This window comes from Heliangelus exortis, chromosome 5 (genome assembly GCF_036169615.1).
Source record: "Heliangelus exortis chromosome 5, bHelExo1.hap1, whole genome shotgun sequence".
Taxonomy (NCBI): Eukaryota; Metazoa; Chordata; class Aves; order Apodiformes; family Trochilidae; genus Heliangelus; species Heliangelus exortis.
The window spans coordinates 38,051,627-38,074,188 of NC_092426.1; the positions used below are offsets into that span (position 1 = coordinate 38,051,627).

At 43.6% G+C, this 22,562-nt stretch overlaps 1 protein-coding gene across 5 annotated transcripts in view; it reads left to right on the forward strand.

Moving 5' to 3' along the window:
- INO80 (INO80 complex ATPase subunit) overlaps positions 1 to 7,048 on the forward strand; it is a 73,000-nt gene extending 65,952 nt beyond the window's left edge. For all 5 annotated transcript variants that reach the window (XM_071744732.1, XM_071744733.1, XM_071744736.1 and 2 more), the window contains exons 31-36: positions 700 to 802; positions 1,327 to 1,415; positions 2,262 to 2,417; positions 3,319 to 3,478; positions 4,283 to 4,501; positions 5,081 to 7,048. In XM_071744732.1, coding sequence (XP_071600833.1) covers positions 700 to 802; positions 1,327 to 1,415; positions 2,262 to 2,417; positions 3,319 to 3,478; positions 4,283 to 4,501; positions 5,081 to 5,298 — 945 coding nt within the window. In that variant the 3' untranslated portion in view covers positions 5,299 to 7,048. The remainder of the gene's footprint in view (positions 1 to 699; positions 803 to 1,326; positions 1,416 to 2,261; positions 2,418 to 3,318; positions 3,479 to 4,282; positions 4,502 to 5,080) is intronic.
- The last annotated feature ends 15,514 nt before the right edge of the window (positions 7,049 to 22,562 follow it).

The window sequence follows — 22,562 nt, forward strand, 5'->3', positions numbered from 1 at the left end:
TTCCTTGTGGAAACTTACCCACTTTCTCTAGGATACTGCTCCAGAGTCACTTGATATCAATCTAAAAATAGTCTTTTTGATGGTGATGCAAATAATTAAAGTTACCTTGTAGCAAAACTGGTTGTCTTTTGCTAAATTGCAACTCTGTTGTATTTTTTTTAACATACATAATTGCAGTATTAGAGATTGAGTTTACTTAAACTTAAACTGAGACACTGACCCAATATGGAGATCTACTTTTCAGTCAAGGGGACTGAAAATCTTGTGTGTGATCTGTGTGATCCTCTGTGCAGATTGCTTGAGAAATTGGGCTGGTAATTTATACCTGATAGGGGTACCATTGTGTTTTTTCTTTTTTTTTTTTCTTTTTTTTTTTTTTTTTTTTTTTTAGCAGTATATTAATACTATTCTCATTTGTTATTTATTACACGATGCTTTAGCAGTGTAACTTTGCACAGGGGGTGGTAATTTCCTGGGTTTTAGCTTGATTGCTTTTTGTATTTTGTAATTACAATTATACTCTTAATAGATCTACCCTGAAATTTTGCTGCTTACTTCTTCAGTATGATAGAGAAGTTGAGTCAATTCTGACCTGCACTGATGCACTGGCATCTTTTTTGCTGTCTTCCAGTGAAGTGTAGTGCAAATAGTTCACAGTTTGAGTAATTTTTTCCTTTTTTTTTTTTTTTTCTCTTCTAGATCCAACGAATGGTGATTTCAGGTGGCAATTTCAAACCAGACACCCTGAAGCCAAAGGAGGTGGTCAGCCTTCTGCTCGATGATGAGGAACTAGAAAAGAAATGTATGTGAAATTCAGCATTTTTCCCATCTTTCCAGTTTATTAGCATATGAAATGCATGTTTTTATCTCTACAAACACATGTATTGCTGATAACTTCTGTTTCATGGGTCTTTCTGTGTTACCAAGTCTTGTTAGCACAAGCTGGTGTCACATCACCACTGACTGAAAGATGAAGTTGTGCGAGATAGACACAGTGATGTGATAAAGTTTAATTGTTCCTGGATGGCAAAGCTTTGACAAGAATTATCTAGGTCATGACAAGAAAATTATTAATAAAAATTGTGTATTTTATCACACTTTTGAAGCTGTGTTAGAAGGGTGCACTCCTATGTTACTTGAAAACTTCACTGCAAGAATTTTTAGTAATTTGGGTACAAATAATTTTAACACAGCTGTGTTTTCAGTGTTTTGTTTTAATGCAGCTGTTTTTTGCTCACAGTGGAGAACTAGATTTTCTTGTAAAATTCCCAAAAAGGTATGAAATATCTTTCCATTAGTGAGAGCTCTGTGTCTCTTTTCCTGCAGTGCGTCAGCGGCAAGAAGAGAAGCGACAGCAGGAAGAAACGAATCGCGTAAAGGAGCGGAAACGTAAAAGAGAAAAATATGCTGAAAAGGTACTGTGCTGCAAAGAGGTTGCCTGGAAGAGCTTCAGGCACACTGCTCTGTGGTGTGGAAACGTGTTATGCAAAAGCAATCTACTGACCAAAGCCTTCCTCCCTGCTCCATTGAACCCAAACATGTGGCAGTTTCTTACACGGAAGAGGGAGAGTTCAAAATGCGTAATGCGCAGTTACCTGAATTTTTGTATCATCAGCAGTTTGAAAAATAAGGAAGTACTGGGTGCCCAAACAGAACTGCAGATCACTGGTAGTCTGCAGGCAACAATTGGAGAACTTGTGCATGAAAAATGAAAATGATCAACTGCTCGTTCTGTGGCATATAACATGGAAAGTTAATCTATTGATTCTGTTCTGCAAGGACAAAAAGGGAAAGTAAACAAAGAACCAAACACAGATAAAAAAATGAATATAGCTATAAGGCTTCTGTGGAACAAGGGAAGAGCAGTTTGTTTAAAAAAGGTCATTAAAACACTGTTGTGAAAATTCTGGATTTTTGAAACAGGGAGGCTTTACATTAATGAGTTGGAACTTTGTGTAATGGTGAAGAATTTCAAGCTTGCTCCAAAAGGTAATGGAGGTCAGAACAGTTCTGTGAGAGTAATTCTTTATTATTCCACCTGGTTTAAGAATTAAAAAACCCAAGCCCTGCTTAAATCTAGAGGAGAAGCCTTTATGTAATTTGTTACTGTGTCCTTCAGAAACTTGTTTTGGGAAATTGTGGATGTGGCATTTCTTGAGTTACAATGCTGCATTAGATGTTGAGATTTTGGGTTGCTTACTGCCTTTCTTCTTTTATCATAATTTTAAAAATTATTCCTGGTGTTGTTGTATTTATTTCAGAAGAAGAAGGAAGATGAATTGGATGGGAAGAGAAAGAAAGAGGGCATGAACCTTGTGATCCCATTTGTTCCCTCAGCTGATAACTCCAACCTGTCTGCTGATGGGGATGACTCCTTCATTAGTGTAGACTCTGCCATGCCCAGCCCTTTCAGTGAAGTAAGACTCACTGCTCCCTTAAACTATTCACTGCTTCAGTCATGGCCTTACCTCTTGTAGGATTCTTGCCTTGCTTTTATCTTAGCTACTGTAGAACTTCAAATATGTGGGGAAAGTGAAATGTCTTAAAGATGAGCCATGGAAATGAAAATAATTTATTGAAAACACAACAACCTCTGCCTTTAAAACTTGCCATGCTATTTGACATTCCACTACTTCTTCTTCATTTGCTGCATGCCTCTCTTTTCTTAGAACAATTTTACATCCTGACTTTCCTCCCTTTTAGCCCTTGATTTTTTTCCACCCCTGTCCCTCTTTCTGCTCCCCTTTCTCTTGCTTTTGTCATGCTCAGATTTTTAACCTTGAGCCTTCTTCCACATCAGTACTTTCCACAGCAAGAACAGTCTCTTTCTGATCCATAGCATCCCTCAAATAGCTCCTTGCTGTTCAGTTTCTTGTAAGTACTCCTTGTGAGTCTCATCTACATCTCCTTCTCTGCTTCCTTCCTTGCTTCTCATTATGAATCAGGGTGGTTTTCTCTTCAGAATTTACACTGTAAATTCCCAGTGCCACACATCTTATTTCCTTCATCTTTACAAGAATTGCAGACTGCTTTTGGCAGCAAATACATTTTGTTCTATACTTTGTTGATTAAGTTTTCTGTGTTGTGCTGTAGCCAGATTGACAAGATTCTTTTTTATTAGCAGTGGCAGTAGGTTCAGAATCCTATTGTTTCCTTTCCTGCAGCTGAAGGTGCACAGCTGAACAGCAGTTTTCTTAAATCTCTAAGGCCATTCCTGCTGCTTAGCATCTGTTTTCATGAATCAAAATTAAGAACTTACTATGTATGTGCCTTTCCCTTCCCTGAGAAGCTAACAGCTTTGTTCTCTGTCATGTTTAGATATCCATTAGCAGTGAATTACATATGGGCTCTATCCCTCCTGATGAGAGCAGCAGTGATATGCTTGTGATTGTGGATGATCCAGCTTCCTCAGCACCTCAGTCAAGAGCAACAAACTCTCCTGCTTCCATTACTGGCTCAGTTTCAGATACCATGAATGGTCAGTACTTCACTTACTACTAAGATTTATCAAACACTGACTCTGTGTGGTTAGGTGATACCTTTTCTGCATTTAAACTGGAGTTTATGCATGGTTGGCAATATCTAGGGGAAAAAAATTGCTGTCTCATTAAGAAATTATTTCTGGTTTGCTGGGAAATCTGTTCATAGTCTGTCATTCACCACACATTCTGTGTTAGTTACTCTTACAGGTTCTGTCCTTTGTTCTTGTGTTAGAGAGGGCTTGCCTTCCATTATGTGCAGATGAGCAAATTACAGACAACCACAGAATTAATCTCCAAGTTTTTCCTTGAATTTGCTGCTTGGCTAATAATCAGTTGCCTGTTTCCAGTGGGTGCTTGCAACAGCTGCAGTTCTAAATAGTGACAAATATTTTTAACTACAGTTATTTTCTATAGTGAAATCAGTAGAGCCACACTTCTTCACAAGTTTCTTTTAGAGATAGCAAATGGAAGAAACTTTGTACCTGTCTTAAAGAAAATGCCTCATCCTGAAGTGGAACCTAGAAATAGAACCATAGAATCTTCCTCCTGTTTGTGGATTGGATTACTACTAATAATGAAAAGTAGTTGGACATAAGAAGATGTCATTAATGAAGAGAGAAGTTTTATATATATAATTTCTTTTCCATGGTATCAGTGCTTGCTAAGGTGTCCATACAAATGTAAATAAAAAATACCAGTTAACAGGAACAGTATTAATGCAAATGTGAGACAGGTGTGATGCTGTTTTCATTTGTGAATCCCTGTTTTTTGTTACTCTTTTAACACACTTTTTTGTTCAGGTGTTTCAATGCAAGATACACCTCTCAGTGGCAGAGGCCAGTCCGGCCGAAGCCGGGGTCGTCCCAAAGGCTCAGGAAGTGGATCCAAAGGTGGCACTGGGAAAGGCAGGAGCAGGAAATCCATAGCAGGAAGTGCAGCTGCAATGGCAGGGGCCAAGGCAGGGGCAGCAGCAGCCTCTGCAGCAGCATATGCAGCATACGGGTACAATGTCACTAAAGGTATGTGGGGAAGGGGGGACAGCAGGCTGCCCCGTGCAGGACCAACCTGTGAGCTTGGCAGATGGATTTTTACAGCCTGTCAAAAATAAGATGGGAAGTGTTGTGTTGTTTGTCTGTTATATTCCAAGATGCAGGCAATACACACTGGGACATGGCAGTGGTGTGAGGGAATACCCAGTTTCACTGCAGATGACCTTGAGAGGCTAGTTCTGCAGTTCTTTCTGCCCTTTCAATTATCTCATATTAAAATTTTCCCTCCTGTCTTTTGCTTTGGTGTCCAGACAAATTGTACAGTATTGTTTATTCCATGTGTATGGCTTTGGTTTTCCTGCATTGCTGTCACACTGAAGATAGAGCATCAGGTTTCAGAATCTTCCAAACAATGCACCAGCTAAAGGTGGCCCAGGGTATAACTGCAAGATATTTTCTATCTTCAGGACATCCCTCTTCATTAAACTCGTAAATCATGAATAAGAAGTGGTCTTAAGACTGTTGGTATATTGTTTGTTGCTGAAGACTCACAAGTGGAACAACATGCTCACATGAAATTTGATTTTTTTTTTTTTTTTCCATTTCCAGGCATGTCTGCAAGCAGCCCTCTACAAACAGCAATCATTCGACCTTCTGGACTTGCAGATTTTGGACCTTCAAGCGCCTCTTCTCCCTTGAGCTCCCCTTTGAGTAAAGGAAACAGTGTTTGTGGGACCCCCAAAAGCTTACACCTGACCAGCAGTCTTGTATCAGAAGCTCCAATTAGGAAGCAAAGCAAAGGTGCCCACACTTCAGGTGGTCGGTAGTAATTTTGAGCCCCCAAAGCTTGAACTGTGTTGGCTTTCAGAGCAGACCACCCTGCCAGTTGAAGGCATGGAAATGAATGCCCAGTTGCTGTCCAGGACATGTGTGAAAAGAAAATCAAAGCACAATGGGAGTGGTGGGTGGTTTATGTGAGCACTTTGATTATGTGTATTCCAAAAAATTATCTTTGCAGACACTGCGAGAAGGAAGGAAAGGAGTCTGGGGTAACAGGGAGGTTGTCAGCTTGTGTTTGACTCATCTGACAGAGATTCCCAAGAAAGCATCCAGCTACTCCATGCAATATCCTGCAGCTGTGTGTGCTTGAAGTCACTGTTAGTTTTATCCTATGAAATCAGTATCTGAACCACAGGAGTGTCCTGTAGAGTCAGAAGACGTTTTTGTACTGTCAGCTGGTGAGTGGAGATGAGGGGGTAGTTGGAAGCTAAGTTGAAAGTGTTATGTGATCAAAAAAGGAAAAAAAAAAAACAACTTGGATTCTTCTAGTGTGGGCCTCTGTGTTCTCTGAAAGTTCAAAAAGCAGGGGAAGCTGTCTCAGGTGGTTTCCAGGGAATGGACATTTCAGCACCATCTGTCAGGAACAGGTTGAGAGCTGCAGAACACAGAGCATGCTGGCAGTCCTGCTAGGGGCAGCAGCACTGCTGCAGTGGCAGAAACCACAAGGCAGTGGTTTGGTTTGCATTTCAGAGTTCTCATCAGCATGTGCACTTGCTGTGTGTAGAATTTTTTTCTCTCACTTGTGAGGTGTGCAGAACTCTCACAAGTTCAGAAACAAAGTAAGGCTTTATGTGTACAAGCTGAGTTGCTGAGCTTGCTACTGCTCCTCTCACTGTGCCATAGCAGTGTGTGGTTCTGCAGTTTGCAGTGCTGGGAGGGGAGCAATGAAAACCAGTCCTGAGAGAGAGAAATGGTCCATTCCCCCTTCAGCAAATCCTGGGGAAAAAAAATTCTCATATCCCAGCCATCCATTGACAGTTCTTCTAGTGTGTTTTCCCTTCTTTTTGTCTGATCATCCTCCATAGTAGCTTGGTGGAGTTCACTGTGGTGTGTGGGTACCAGTAGGTGTGTCCCCTAAGACTGATAGAAGGCAACACTGCCCCATCTGTGTTCTCCTTCCCTGTTCTCCATGCACAACCCCCCTGTAGCCCTTTGCTTTGCTGTAAGCAATGTCTGCATTGCACTGAGATTTAAGTGTGGGGCAGTACTTCTGCCTGACACTGAATTAAAAGGCTGTTTTGCCAGGGCACTTTCATCCCTTGAGAGAAAAGCAAGATGAATTGCAGGTCTGGACTGTGACAGCAGAAGATGACTTTTTTTTTTTTTTATATATATTATTATTATTATTATTATAATTTTTTTCCAACCCCAAATCCTTTGCCTGGCGTCCTACAGTGTGGAGCGAGTGCTTCCTGTTGGCTCTGCCTCTAATTTGCACACCTGAAAAATAGCAGAACTGAGCTTAGTTAGATTGATTTTTAAACAGATTTGCAGGGGATAATTATGGGGGAGGTGATGTTTAATAAATTCATGAAGACCTCCCCCTGCCCCTCCTATTCACATGTATATATGATATTTAGAGGGAATCAGACAAATGCCAAGCCTTTTTTTCTCTTTGAATGTGCTGTCTATTTTTATAAGTGAACTTGTACATATGTATAAAGAGAGACACATCTTTCTTTTACTAACTGGAGAAGAAAATCTTAAATAAAATGGAGTGAGATAATTTTATGTAAATCAGTGTCTTTGTGGTTTTTATGCATAAAGAATGAGAAGAATGAGTGTGAATGAGAAGATTAGGGAAGACATGGGGAGTGTGCATCTGAAAATGCTGCTCACTATAATGCTTTAGAATGTCTAATGTTGTATAATGCTATTCAAATGTCTTTAGAATGCTTATAAAGTATCACCTTTATAACTTTTCTTCATTTACAACTCTCTGCTTATTACAGGTCTGTATTCACTGATTATCTGGTAATCTTTGGAGTGAGTGTGCACCAGGTTGCAAGAAAAAGCAAAAGTCATGTGCATAATTACATAGTACCTGAGCTATGATAGGTGAATTCAGTACAGTTGATCATTTTGGAACATGATTCTGTACAATTTTTTCTTTTTTCTTTTTTTTTTCCTCAATGTGAGTTGAAAGAACTTTTGTGTGTGCAGTCTTGATTTTTCAAACTGTTAGACAGTTGTGTTGATTTGATGGAATTCAAAGCAGAAAGAAAAAATATTTGTAACTTGAAAAATATGCTTTTGTGTGCTATGCTTTTGGAAGATAAAGTATTTTTTAAACTGATAATACAAAAAAAAAAATTGAAAAGTCATTTAGTCTTTAAAAGAAACACAGAGTGACATCAGAAATTGTGGGAAAAATAGTGGTAGCCTGTCTGTGAGCCTTGGCTGACAAATTCAGGAAAACCTAATGTAGCAGTAAAAAAATTAACTGCTAGGTAGTATACAGTTCATTTTCTCTAAAAGGTTAAATTTAAAGAGATGTGTTCTTTGTGTTGGGCATCATAGAAAAGCAGATTCCATTATAATAATCAAGGAAGTGGGAAGAGTTCAGGTGATGTCTGTACTAATTTCCTGCTTTGGGGAAGTAAGTGGTTCTAGGAAGTTCACCTGTCTTATGGATTAATGGCAGAGAAATCCACTTTTTTTTGGAGGATCAAGGTATTTGCTGATGGCAGAAAGAAAATATTGAATGAACTGAATTTGGCATCTAAGGTGGAATGGTGAAATATGTGTCAAATTTTGAGGAATGGTGGTGGTGATGTGTATTCCTCATGCTGTTTGGTCATGGGATTTATATCTTTACTCACCAATTACTATAAAACTGTTCGTGTTCATTAATTAATGCTACTGTTAATGACATCTAAAGGTGATAAGAGGTGTCCCATCCTCTCATGTGCCACCCTCACACATGTGTTTTCAGTTTAGCCTCCAAGGGCTGCCTGATACCCCAGAACACCCTGGTCCTCCCTCTGCCACACCTGATCAACAGAATCCTTCCAGGCAGTGACTAAATTGAGTTTTGTCACTAAAATACCAAAACTCTAACTGTAGTATTTCTCTAGAAGAAAGAAAGAGTGATTGAAACTCACCTTCTCTCAAATAATACTTCAGGGGAGTAGCAGACAGTAGAAAAAAATTTCTTTCTGACCTCTTGTGCTGAATTTAACCCTTAGGTGTGTGGTCAGGCTGCTGATAAAATGGAACATCATGAACACCAATGCTGTTGTTGCTCATCTACATCATCTTTCTGCATGTGGTTAACTCTCAGCACCCCAGTGGGTGCCAAAACCAAGCAAAAAAACTGAGGGGGAAAATAAAAACCAAAACCTGAAGCCAAATGATTCATTAAAGGAGCAAGAGAAGAAATTTTCCTTGCTCACTACAGGCACATTTTTCCCAGGCTGTGAAAGCAAACATGTAGGATTACTATTTTATAAAAATAGGGCACTCCTGTATCCTTTTAACTCCACTTGAAAATCATATATCAGATGATATATGGTGGATTTCACTGATGATATATATCAGATTGATATATCAATCGTATATCAGATGGCCAGGAACTTGCATCACATTGTCCTCTGAAATGCCCCTGTTTAGCTTTACACAGTGTGCAGTCTGTTCCACAAAATCTCTTAACTGCTTCTTAAAACTTTTTTTGTTTCTCTCCTGCATGGTATCCAGAATTTTTCTAACTTTTTTTTTTTTATTATTATTGTTTTGTGATCAATTGAGCTACACCTCATTAATCTACCTTTGATTTAGATTAGCTTGCAAGCTATTTCTTTTGTTCTTTCTGTTCTGGGTCAAGTCTGTTGTCCTCATCAGCCACTAGATCTCCTTTTCCTATTCTGCAAAAAGTTAAACAAGTTACTGCAGGAAGGTTTTCACCTAGAAGGTGATATTAGGATATTAATACTGTCCAAATGTAGTGTTATTTCTCTGCCTTTCCCTCCTCTTTCTGTTCCAAGCTTTCCCCACCACAAGGGAAATACCCTTGTGTTCCTTGGTGTCTCATCTTCAGTTTGTGGAAAGCTTCCTATCTGCCTGGGCAGCTAAACCTTGCATTATTCTCACGTTCCCAAAGCATTTCCTTTAGCAGCAGTTCCCAGTGCAGGAGCTCACAAAGGTTATTGGGAAAAGCTCCGTGCAGGAGGAATTAGGGATCTGCTCTACTTTGGTGGTAGCTGAGGAATAGCTGAGTTGCAGCTGGGAGGAGGAGGAGCACAACTGATAAAATTGTGGCAGGATGTGGATTGATGTAATTTGGGAAATGCTGCCCTGTGACCACTGCACTTCCAGCCCTCATCTCCTGCTCTCCAAGGACCTGACCTGCTCCTGCTCCCAGATAGACTTCCAGGCTCTGCAGCTTCTCACTTCAGCCTCCATCTTTCCTTTTTGTCCACTCTTCAGTCTGAAGCACACGTTCTACCTCCTAGGGAGCCTTACAGGGTGTATTTTATCATCTTCTCCCCACTCAAGAAGGGTTGGTGATGGACTCTGTGCTGCCTCAGGAATTTTTGCTCCAATGGCCAGAAAAAAAAACTATTGGTAGTTCACAACCAAAAGGGATGCTGCTTGTGTCTGAAGTCCCACTGAGACATATTAAAGTAAAGGTAATTTGCATTTTATGCTCAGGTAGGAGCACTCACTGAATTGTGTAGTATTTTGTTTTTTATTTGCAGCCTGGAGCAGGGGAAGGAGCGACTCGGCCTTATCTCTCAGGAGCTCCCTTACAAGGATGATACAGATGGCCCAGCTCTCAGATCCAAGCAGAAGGTCTGTGTCACAAACAAGTCTGCTTGTTGCACTCAGACAAGCAGTTCCTCCTCTGAAAAACCTGCAACAAAGGCTTCGTGAAACAGAAAAACAAATGGTAAGATTTGCTGAGTTTCTTCCAGATGTACCCTCCTCTTGGCTCCTGCCTCCTCCCTGAGGAGCTCTGTAGTTACCTCAGAGCTAATGGGTATTCCTGGCATTTCAAACCAACCTCTATTTATGTGTTCTAGGGGGGAATATGAGGGAATTTGCAAATTTCCAGGCATGAGGAAGTGTTTCAGTGCTCAGGTATGGAATGATGATTCCTTCCTTCCTTCCTTAGCTGATGAGCATCTCTGGTAGAATGGAGCTGGGGAGGAAAACATTGAAACACCACTTTCTGGCCTTCTTGAGTTCCCCCCACTGAGTCTCTTCCTTCTTTGACAGGATTGCTGGTTGTACTCTGATGAGCCAAGTGTGATGTGAACGTGCAAGCATCCAGGGATTACAGTGTACCTTGTTATCTCTGTGACGTTTATTTGCACCTGGTTTTTTCTTCCTTGTTCCTTGGCCCTTCTCAGGACTCGTGTCTGGTCTTCATGGGTTTAGCTTGACAATAGAAATATTTCTATTGAAAGGTAATCATCTCTAAATGCATAACCCTCATCCCTTTGCATCTCAGTGTTAGGAGAACTGTGAATTAAGATAAAACTAATTATGTGCGGAGTCTGCAGGCGTGAATTAAGCTTTCACCAATTTTTCCAAAGCCAAAAAAAAAAACTGATAATGTTTTTCAGAGATAAGAATCTGTTTGGGAATTTACACTGGTTTGGACTGTCAACACCAAACTGATGTGTAAGATTGGACTATTTGTTAAATTTATCCAGTTTTTCTTCGTAACAAGAAACCAGTGGCTTTATTCTCAAGATGTTAATTAATTTCTTAACAATCTAATTAACATCTTAATTAGCATCTTAACAAATGCTGTCCTACTAATTGAAGCAATTCCTGTTTGACTTACCTCTCATCTAATCTTCTTGTACCTTTGATGTATCCCTGCATCTGAGCTTCCCATCTGGCTGTTCAGGAAGGAATAAATCACAGGTGGGAGGCCACTTTCTGTTCTCTGATGTCAGGTGTCTGCCTTTCAAGTTTCTTTTAATTTCTGGTGTTGATGTTATGGTAGCATTCAAATGTAGAAATTCTCAGGTTTTATTCAGGCCAGTGAGTGCATTTCAGGATTTTCCAGCTACTTTGCAGACGTGGTTTTATGATGCTTGCTCTGCAAAGATGTTCCTGAATAACTCAGCTCCTAGGTAGGCTCTTTGCAGAGAGAGAACATTTGCTTTAATTGGGAACAACTGTTCTCTGATTCACATAGTTCTTTAATTCCAGTAACTTTTCTCCACAGACAAGCCTAAACTTCTGTTGAAGCCAATCTTCATCTCACTTCCTCACAGAAATGTCTTAAATTCAATCACCTTTGGTCACCTTTATCTTCTCTGTAGCCGCTCTGTGCAGTGCCCAGAGTGCTTGTCAGCCTTGCTCAGCCTATAGAAAATTGCTCAGGTTTTTTTGAGAATGGAGGAGTCAGCAAGTTCCCTGGGTAGTTATCTGCATGTTGCTTTTTTAAAACTCCTGAAGGCCTCTGGCACATGACAGCAATTACCTGGCTGCTGCTCAGGGGAGCGTGCTGCCGCCCAGTAAACCCAATGGCATCCCACCCCGACACACCCTCAGATGATGCTTCCTTGCCTATGACAAAGCTCCAGGGTTTTCCGTTCCAAGCAAGGGGAATAAAAGGGTATTTACAGGCTACATGAACTTTTAAAGGATCTTGAAACCTAACATGCAAAAGTCCCCTTTTGTTTTGGTCGCTCCGTGCATCTGCTGGGTGCTGATGAGAGGGCTCTTCTGGATCTTGGTTCTTGTTGTTGCTTCTGCTCCTTCCATCGAGTTCACGTGAACACTTTTGCAGACAACTTCTGCATTCCTACAGCCCTCTCTTCTCTTGACTCTTAATCCAGTTTTCTGGGGCTGTTCAGCCTGGAGGAGGCTCAGGAGAGACCTCATCACTCTCTACAACTCCCTGAAAGGAGGTTGGAGCCAGGGGGGGTTGGGCTCTTTTCCCAGGCAACTCTCAGCAAGACAAGAGGGCACAAGAGGTCTCAAGTTGTGCCAGGGGAGGTTTAGGTTGGACATTAGAAAGAATTTGTTTACTGAGAGGGTGATCAGACACTGGAATGGGCTGCCCAGGGAAGGGGTGGATTCTCCATCCCTGGAGATATTTCAAAAGAGCCTGGATGTGGCACTCAGTGCCATGGGCTGGGAACTGCAGCGGGAGTGGATCAAGGGTTGGACTTGATGATCTCTGAGGTCCCTTCCAACCCAGCCCATTCTGTGATTCTATGATTTACAGCCATACTACTATGTTATTTCTTTGAAATGGATCTTGAAATGAGATCCATTTACAGATGCATAATGGTACATTTCAATCTCTGGATTGCTAGTGCTGCTGAAACAGTAATTCAGCTTTGTGATGTCTGTCCAGGTGGCTGCAGCCTTTAATCATCCTCTCTCACAGAGTTTGAAAGACTCAACTTGCAGTCGTGGTTAAACTGTGATATATATTTAATTTGATCAGCAAGAAAAAATAATCGCTTCCTAGATTATGTTTTTTTTAGTAATTTGTCTCTCAATTCAATTCCTATTGAGTAGTTGAAAGCTTCCATGCTGCATAATAATGCAGAAGTTGTTTTTTTAACATAGTGTTGATGTGGGACTGGAAGTAATGATGATTTCTTCTCTGGGCTGCTGTAACCCCAAGTGATTTAGATGTTTCTGAAACAAATCATCATGAGCTGTGCAGGGGAAGGATTGCTCCTCTGGCTTTGGTAACTTGCTGTTAGCATGTGCAATCAGATGTATGCATTGTCTAATTAATGTAATTAGGTTACACTGGGCTTTGCTGTCCTTAGCTATGTATCATTGTGTCTGCCTGGACTCAAGTAACTAAATGTTAAAGAGTGAGAGCTGGTTGGGGTAGGATGTTCACAGACAGATTAGAGAAACCCAGCTATTCCTTGCAGAGATATAATTGATAACAAATGAGGAAAGTAATGTTGTTTGTGCCTTTAATTTAAAACAGATCTCATGTCTGAGATACAGCAGGAATAAACACATGTGAGAAGTTTGGAACTGCCAGCAGCTGTCAGCCATAGCCATTAGCTAAAAGCTGGAGGGACTGCAGCAGATTTGGGTGATGTGTATAAAACAAAGCACCCCAAACTATATAAAAATGTTTCTCTGCTATTCTGTTTCTCTACTTTTCTGCAAGGTTAGGTACACGAAGTTTTTAAGAACACTGAGAGCAAAGCACAGCCACATAGATCCTCGTTGGGCAATGGCAAACATCAGGGTATCCCTGAAAATTTTGCATGTCTCTTGCATGTTTGCATAAGGATCTAGTGCTGATTACATGGGCACACATTATCTTTTATCTAATGTACAGTTCCAAGTACACTGAAAAACATCATCCCTGCGTGTTTCCCACTTTTAAAGTCACTCTATCCTTTTGAAATTCTGTTTTTGATGTCTCTGTTCCCCATCAGTGTAACGGAAATGAGGGATTAAAGAAGAAGAATTAAAGATTGCAAAGGTGCTACAGTGATCTGCATGAGAAAAGTCAGAGTGGGGACCAGTCCACCAGCATTTAGAGCAAGGTGTGCACAAACAAATACAGGAGAAAAAGGAATTGAACTGCTGCTCATTTTTAACATCCTCTCATGGAGTGAAATGAGGAAAGAATCCTCTGGGGGGAGAATTGTGAGTATTTATTCTACGTGAGGCTAGTCCCACAGTTACTCTTTACCACCAGTCCTGAATGTACCTGCCCTAAAATTATAGGATGTATTATAGGATGTGTTTCTAGGAATATATTCAATGCATATGTAGTTTAGAGACAGAATTCCTGCCAGGATTGACTTGTGCAGCCACAAGAGACAGAGTTTCATCTGGCTCCTGCCTAACAGGTCCAGCAGTAATCAAGTCTCTGACAGAAACTGTCAAAGGGAAGATGAAGAACAGCATCTATCACATCCATGGGGAGCTGAGTTTTCCTGCTCTTTTTCCTCTCTAAAAACAGGTTGTGTGTTTGAGGAGAGAAACATCTTGGAGAAAAATACACTCTTGTAAAGCTGATCAAAAGAATGAATGCATGTGAAATCCAAAAAGGAATTTATGTAAATCTAGAAACACGGTAGCTGTTTGCAATGTACTTTGGGCTCAGTTTTACTTGAAGAAATCAATACTTCACTGGAGAATTAAAATGAGCAAGAGATTTCAGCCCATGCTGCCTATAGAAGCATCCTGAGGACAAAAAAAAAAACCAAAACTGCTGACCCCAGCTGTCCGTAACAGATCTCCCAGCCCTTCATGCCTCTGGCTGATAAGCACCAAGTCAGCTGCAGTCCTGGGAGGTCACTTGCAGAGCTGGCAGTGAAAGTGCCTATAGGCACCTTCAGGAGGTGCCTATAGGGTGAGCAGAGGTAATATAAACATGTCCAGGAGCATCCCCTGCCATTCCTCACCATCTTCCCAGCACCTGTGCCCTCCCTCCCTTGGCATCACACACTGCACCTGTGCTGATTTGCAGATGGAAAAGCTGCTGTGCCATCTAGACAAGGAGGAGATGAAAGATGATCATAGAATCCTAGAATCCTAGGGGTTGGAAGGGACCTCGAAAGATCATCTAGTCCAACCCCCCCTGCCAGAGCAGGGCCCCCTAGAGTACATCCCCTAGGAACGTGTCCAGGGGGGTTTTGAATGTCTCCAGTGAAGGAGACTCCACAACCCCCCTGGGCAGCCTGTTCCAGGGCTCTGTCACCCTTACAGTAAAAAAATTTTTTCTGATATTCAACTTGAACCTCCTATGCTCCAATTTACACCCATTACCCCTTGTCCTATCACTGGTCACCACTGAGAAAAGCCTAACTCCATCTCCCTGACACTCACCCCTTACATATTTGAAAACATTGATGAGGTCACCCCTCAGTCTCCTTTTCTCCAAACTAAAGAGACCCAGCTCCCTCAGCCTTTCCTCATAAGGGAGATGTTCCACTCCCTTAATCATCTCAGTAGCTCTGCGCTGGACTCTTTCAAGCACTTCCCTGTCCTTCTTGAACTGAGGGGCCCAGAACTGGACACAATACTCCAGGTGTGGCCTCACCAATGCAGAATAGAGGGGGAGGAGAACCTCTCTTGACCTACTAACCACACCCTTTCTAATGCACCCCAGGATGCCATTGGCCTTCTTGGCCACAAGGGCACATTGCTGGCTCATGGGCATCTTCTTGTCTACCAGGACCCCCAGGTCTCTTTCACCTACACTGCTCTCCAGCAGGTCAGCCCCCAACCTATACTGGGACATCGTGTTGTTCTTCCCCAAATGCAAAACTCTACTCTTCCCCTTGTTGAATGATGCTTTTTTAGTGTGTTTTCTAAACGTTTCCCAATGTCACACAGACTTTATGTATAATACCAGCAAGCTGGCTGTGGCTGCCCTGGAGGCAGAGTGTTTTTAGATGAGGTTGTAATTGCTGTAAGTGGCTTGGATAGGAGTCTGTGAAATTGCTTCAATATTGCTGTGCTCTTGGTGTCACTTGGTCCCCAGCTCCAGTTCCAAGCAAAGGAGATTGCTGAGGCCAGATGCCAGTGGAGCCCTGTGCTCACACCAGTGTGGACAATTCCCTGGCCTCCCATTCCCTGGTGAGTGAGGGTACACGGGGCAGGTGCAGCTCTGTGCAAGTGAGCACATCACGTTGTGCAAGTGCACGTGGTAATGAAATTCCCAGCCTGCAGAAATCTGCAGCTGGAAGGAGGAGCTTTGTGCTGAGCATGGGGTGGCATTCCTGGCTCTGATCACTCTGTGTGCCATTGACCTGCATGGCATGTGCCCAGAGCTCAGCCCAGGCAGGCATTTGTCATATTTCTGAAGGACAGGCTTGCTGACCAGCAATGAATGAAACCTCTCCCCTCTAAAGGCCATCCTCTGCCTTGTCTTCCTCACAGATTTTCTGGGTGCTGCAGCAGCAGTGTCTGCTTGGGGATGGAGCAGCACTCCAGGGTTTGCTCCTAGGGCTACACAAACCAGCAAGGCTCTGACTGGTTGGGAGAAAAACTTCCCCTCTCCTTTGGTGAGAGGAGTTTTGAGTGCCAGCAGCTCTCAGGTGTCACTTCAGTTGTCAAGCTCAGGCCAAAGTGATTTCTGGTGACTTTAATTGAAGCTTCATGGAAATGAGTTCCATGAAAACATTGAGGTGAGGGAGACAAAAAGCAGTGTAAACAGCAGGATGTAAGAGGGAAGTCTTTGTTCTCATGTCCCTAAAGCAGCCCAGTGTGGTCTGGAAAGACTGTGGTGTCCCCAGCTAGGAAAACAGCACCTCTCTGTCTTTGAACTTCCCTGACCTTTTACTTTATTTCAGCCTTATTCTCTGGAGTTCAAGGTACTGGCTGTGCTTCAGGAATTTGCAAGCATAAACACTCATCAGTGTGGCTGGCACTAGGATGAGATGAAAAGGGAGTTGGGAAAGAATAAAACACATCCAAAAGCCAAACAAAAAGTGTGCAGGGTTGGTAAACAAAGCATGTAGAGCTTCCCCAGTGCTGCCAGAATGCCCTCTTCCTTCCACACTTCCTTCCCTCCCAGGCCAAGGCTCTTTCAAAGCCATACAGGGCTCCTCTAATAACTTTATAAGAGCATATAAATGAGGGAGGTTTTCACTTAAGCCAAGGCAGCCGGTTAGGAGGAAACTCCAAAGGCTGCTGAGCTGCTGCAATGTGTATTTTTTCCATAATCTGACTGTAAATCTTTCCTGTTCTTCCTCCCATGTGTAGGGAACCCCACTGTGCTGAGCTGGGCTGGGTGCTGGGGGCAAATGGGCCATCCCTGCACTGGGCTTAATGTTGCATCTGTCCTTGAATTCTGAAAAACCCATTGGATTTGGTGTTAGAGAGATATGAGCCTTATCATGAAAAGTGGCAGTGCCAAAGCAAAAATCCTGCTTTAGGGAAGATCTCCCTTCCAGCTGCTGCTCCTTCATTTTTCCTTTCTTGCCTTTGGGATGAGGCTATGGAGCTGAATGTGATACAGCCCCGTTTGAAGTTTCACAAAGGATTTCTAGGATTAGGAAATTTCAGGTTTTGGGACACGTTGACAGTGCTGGTGTTCTGGCATTCAACAACCTGGAATGTGTTACATGGAGAAATGCACACCAGGTGACCACATCTGCACCTTTTGTGGGGGGTACTGTATGCAAAGTCAGCCCCACTTGTCCTGCTGCAGCTGTACATGCAGGAGATGCTCTTTCTTTCCCCTGCTTCACCATCCAATCTTTCTTGGTGGCAGAAAACCAGGTTCTTACCAAGCCAGACATTGCTTCTGGATACATCCCCTCTGTACAGAGTGTGAATGAGGGGCTGCCCAGTCTCTGCTGCAGAGGTGAACACTGTCCAAGTGCAATCTTTGCAGCCTGTAACAGCAGGCCCTGTGATGATAAGAAGAATTCTTTGGGGGGGTTTATCTTTTTTTTTTTTTTTTTTTTTTTCTTTCTTTTTCCTCAGCCTGTGAAATGTCTGCAGGGAACTAAATCCACGTTTCAGTCTCTCTTGAGTGGCAATGGAATGGAAATGGAATGGAATAACACACGTAGTATGTACAGCCAGCTGCAGCTCCTGTAACAGCTGCTAAATCCAGCACGTGCCATTCCCTGTGACTTGTACACCCCCTGCAAGCCTCTCCCCAGCACACAGGGCAAAGCCACCCTCAAGGCTGTGGGTATGGGTGTGGAGTGGATGTGGAGTGGCACCTCCCAGCATCTCCTGGGACTGAGATCCTACAACGGGTCCTGTACTCAGCCCTGGGGAGGCCACAGCTTGAGTCCTGTGTCCAGTTCTGGGCCCCTCAGCTCAGGAAGGAGATTGAGGTGCTGGAGCAGGTCCAGAGAAGAGCAAGGAGGCTGGGAAGGGATCCAGGACAAGTCCTGTGAGGAAGGGCTGAGGGAGCTGGGGGTGTTGAGGCTGGAGAAGAGGAGGCTCAGGGGAGACCTCATCACTCTCTCCAACTCCCTGAAAGGAGGTTGGAGCCAGGGGGGGTTGGGCTCTTTTCCCAGGCAACTCTCAGCAAGACAAGAGGGCACAAGAGGTCTCAAGTTGTGCCAGGGGAGGTTTAGGTTGGACATTAGAAAGAATTTCTTTAGGGAGAGGGTGATCAGCCATTGGAATGGGCTGCCCAGGGAAGGGGTGGATTCTCCATCCCTGGAGATATTTCCAAAGAGCCTGGATGTGGCACTCAGTGCCATGGGCTGGGAACTGCAGTGGGAGTGGATCAAGGGTTGGACTTGATGATCTCTGAGGTCCCTTCCAACCCAGCCCATTCTATGATTCTATGAAAATCTATGCTGGTCCCACTTTCTGGGTGCTCAGATGTTTGTTCTCCTCAAGCAGACTCAGTCAGGCTGTTGGCTGATTTTACACCCAGCTGAGGAATGCTGGTTTGTTCCCTACCCCTCTCCTAGGCCACTGTCCCCTCCTACCACCTCCCTCCCCTGCAGAGCTGCACGTCTGTATTGCCATCAACCCACAAAGAGGAGCTTGGTCTCACTAATTTTCTGACCCAGCATCTCACCTAGAAAACCACACCAAGCACAAGTAAGTTCACACTTTGGTGCTGCTGTATTTAAACATATTTGTATGTTAAATTTTTACTGAAGCCAGAATCACCTTGGTAAGAATTTACCTGGGTTAAGTCTCCTCAGTTCTCAATGCTGCACCTGGAAACTGAGGTGGTACTGTAGCAGCTAAGAACCAGAGTTTTTCTTCTGGTTTTTGTCTTCTCTGAAGCCTTTTAACATTATTGAGTTTCTTTATCCTTTCACCTGCTCTATTTAGGATGCTGTGCCTTCAGGAGAGCTTTATAGGGCTTCAAGGGTTGGACTTGATGATCTCAGAGGTCCCTTCCAACCCAGCCAATTCTATGATTCTATACATATGGGGGCCAGGGCTGGGTTAACTGTTGTAATCTATTTTATTCAGCTGGCTGTGGCACTGCAAAAGCAGCTGGGTAGGTCCTGTCCTGATGGACTTGAGGAAATGGTGACTCAGGCCCTTCTTCCAGGGCTGTGTAGTAACTGCTGGGCAGGAAAATGGAACCGGTTGAAGAAGGAATTGAAATAATGTGAATTGTGCTGGTTTTAGACTTGGAAAGTAAGTGATTGGTAGCACTTGTAAATGTGTTTCTGTTACAAGTGTTTTCTAATGTGAGGTGACCTGATGGGCATGAGCTTGCCATAAAGAAGGCAGAGAAAACTGCACGTGGAAGTCACTGGGCAGGGAAGCATCTCCAGGAACATCTGTCAGCACTTTGCAAACGGGGACAGTTGTCTCACCCTGTGACAAGGTGAGTGCTCTTTCCCAGGGCAGCCATCAGCCCAGTGGCAGAGCTGCCAGAAGCTGGAGCTGTACCCAGCCAGCTGCTCCACCTGGGCTGGCATGGGGAGAGGGAGCCTGGAGTGAAACATGGCTGAGGTAGGACACTGTCCTTGTGTGTCACTGTAGGCCTGGCACTCCCGGGTATCACTGCCTCCAAGCAGCAACCATCTTCCTCATCTTTTGCTCATCAGTAGCAAGCCCCCATCTTTGTGTGTCTGTGCAAACATCATCTGGGCACACAGCAACTCTTGCATGGTGCTGTCTCTCCTCACTCACGTGGCCAAAGTTCAGATCTGGTATGTTCATTACTCCTGAAAAGAAAATGGGGATACTTCTTTTAAGAACTCACCGGGAAGAAAATGGTTCAGTGGTGTATCTGTGCTTAAAATGTTTATTTTTTTTTTAAGGGAAGAAGAAACAGCAGCTGAAGGAACATTCCTAACACCAATGGGCTGTCCACAAGCACTCACTGCTTCTCTTTTACTTGGGCTGTGAGGGAGCACGGGGCCAACCCAGGCTACACAGGATGAACCAAGTAAGGGACTCTGTGTGTGAGGTGACAACCCCAGTAGCTCAGTGCACATCTGCTATCAAACCCTGCCAGTGGGGTCTTTGTACTTTTAAAATCTGGAAGCTGTGAAGATGTTTTTCTTTGGGGTCAGATGCCAAAATATCTCCAGAATAATCTTGTAGAAGGGAGTGCTCTGCTGCAGGTAAGTTGACCCTTGAGCTTTTTGATTTTCCAGCTGAGGGATAAAGCACCCATGGGGAGACCTAAGAGAGCAACTGGGATGTATGAAGCTCTGTGTGCTGAGGCTAATATGGGTGACACTGTTGTTGTGGGTGTTTGCTACAGGCCACCTGATCAGGAAATCATTGAGGGCTGTACAGAAAGCAGCCTTGTGATCACAGGCCCTGGTTCTCATGGGGCACTTCAACCACCCTGATGTCTGCAGGAATGGCAACACAGAGAGGCACACAGAGCCCAGGAGGTTCCTGCAGGGCACTGGTGATAACTTTTTGACACGAGTGGTGGAGGAGGCAGTGAGGAGAGGTGTGCTGCTGGACCTTGTACTGACAAAGGGCTGCTTGGGGATGTGAAGGTTGGGGGCAGCCTTGGTTGGAGTGAGCAGGAGATGGTAGAGTGCCAGATCCTGCACAAAGCAAGCAGAGAAGTAAGTAGGACTGGAGCCCTGGACTTGAGGAGGGGTAACCTGCTTGGAGCAGTTCTATGGGTTAGGGTTGTAGAAGGAATGGGGGTGCTAAAGAAATGCTTAATATTCAAGCATCACTTCCTTCAAGCTCAAGATTGGTGCATTCCTATAAGTAAGAAATCAAGCAAAGGAGGCAGCAGACCTGCATGGATGAGCAAGGAGATTCTGGAAAATGTATTCATCAGTGAGCTGAATAAAGGGGACAAATGTACTCTAGCAAGTTTGCTGATGATGCCAAACTGGGAGTGACTGGTACAGCAGAAAGCTGTGCTGCCATCCCGTGCAGACATTTGATGGACTTGGGCAGAGAGGGATGAAGTTCAACAAAGGCAAAGGTACCCAGGGATGAATAACCCCATGCACCAGTACAGGTTAGGGTCTGACCTGCTGAAAAGCAGCTCTGGAAAGGAACTGGGAGTCCTGGTGGAAAACAGGATGATAATGAGCCAGCAATGTGCTGTTGTGGCCAAGAAGGCCAACAGCATCCTAGGGTGCATTAAGTGCAGTCAGCAGGTCAAGGGAGGATATTCTCCCCCCTTTACTCTGCCCTGGTGAAGCCACACCTGGAGGGCTGTGTCCAGTTCTGGGCTCTCCAGTATAAGAAAAACAAGGAACTACTGGAAAGAGCCCAGCAGAGGGCTGTGAGGATGATTAGGAAAGGCTGAGAGACCTGCACCTGCTTAGCTAGAAGACTGAAAGGAGATCTTCTAAATGCTTATACCTAAAGGGTGGGTGTCAAGAGGATGGGACAAAACTCTTTTGTGACAGGAGACAAAGTGACAGGACAAAGGGCAGTTGGCACAAACTGGAACACAGAAAGCTCCCTCTGAACACGAAGGAAAACTTTTACTTTGAGGGTGACAGAGCACTGGAACTGTCTGAGAGAGAGGTGGTGGATTCTCCTTCACTGGAGATATTTAAAACCCCCCTGGCCACAATCCCCTGCAACCTGCTCTAGGTGAATCTCCAAAGGTCCCTTCCAACTATGCAGCTGCTCAGTTGAAGTGAGAGTATGCAAAAAACCCAGGGAAAGCATAGTTTTCTCTGGTCTATTATCCCTAAAACATGCACCTGCCTTTAATTAGTGGTCAAGTCAGTTGTTTCAATTAGTTGTCACTCCATCCCTTAAGTCTTGAGGCAGGTAATACAGGTAGGTACAGTGCTCTGCTGGTGCTGAGGCAGCTGGTAACCAGAGGAATGAGAAGGGCAGCTGCACATAACCCCTGCACACAGCACATTGCACCAGGCAGAAGAGAAGGAACTGTCTAAGGAGCTGTCTCCCTTCCTGCAGCCAACAGCCTTGGCTGCAGCTTCTTGTCCTTTTACTTCTTGGAAACAGTGATGCCAAGTTACACTCAGAACAAAAAAAATCCTTCAACCTGCCAAGGGAGAATTGAATTTCTGTGTCTGTCCTGTACAGTCAAGAGGGTTGGCCTGGATCTGTTGTCAGCACTAGCACTCCAGCATCAGCTGGGAGAGAAAAAGTCACCAAATCCCCTTTTTTCAGTGTTAGAGTCAATGGGTGTCTGCTACCAAATCCAGCAGAAGTGAACTGCTCAGCAATGAGGTGTTTAAAAAAACCCCCACCAACCCAACCAAAACCAACCCCCTCCCCCTCAAAACATAGGAACTGCTCCATCATTGCCAGCTAAGGTTTTGTTTTCAAAAAGCAGCAATAATAAAAAAAAAAACAACCCCAAACCAAAACCAAACGTTTTAAAAAAAAAATAACAGTTTGAATTTCCAAGTCATTAATGTAAAGACCAACACCAAAGTACAGA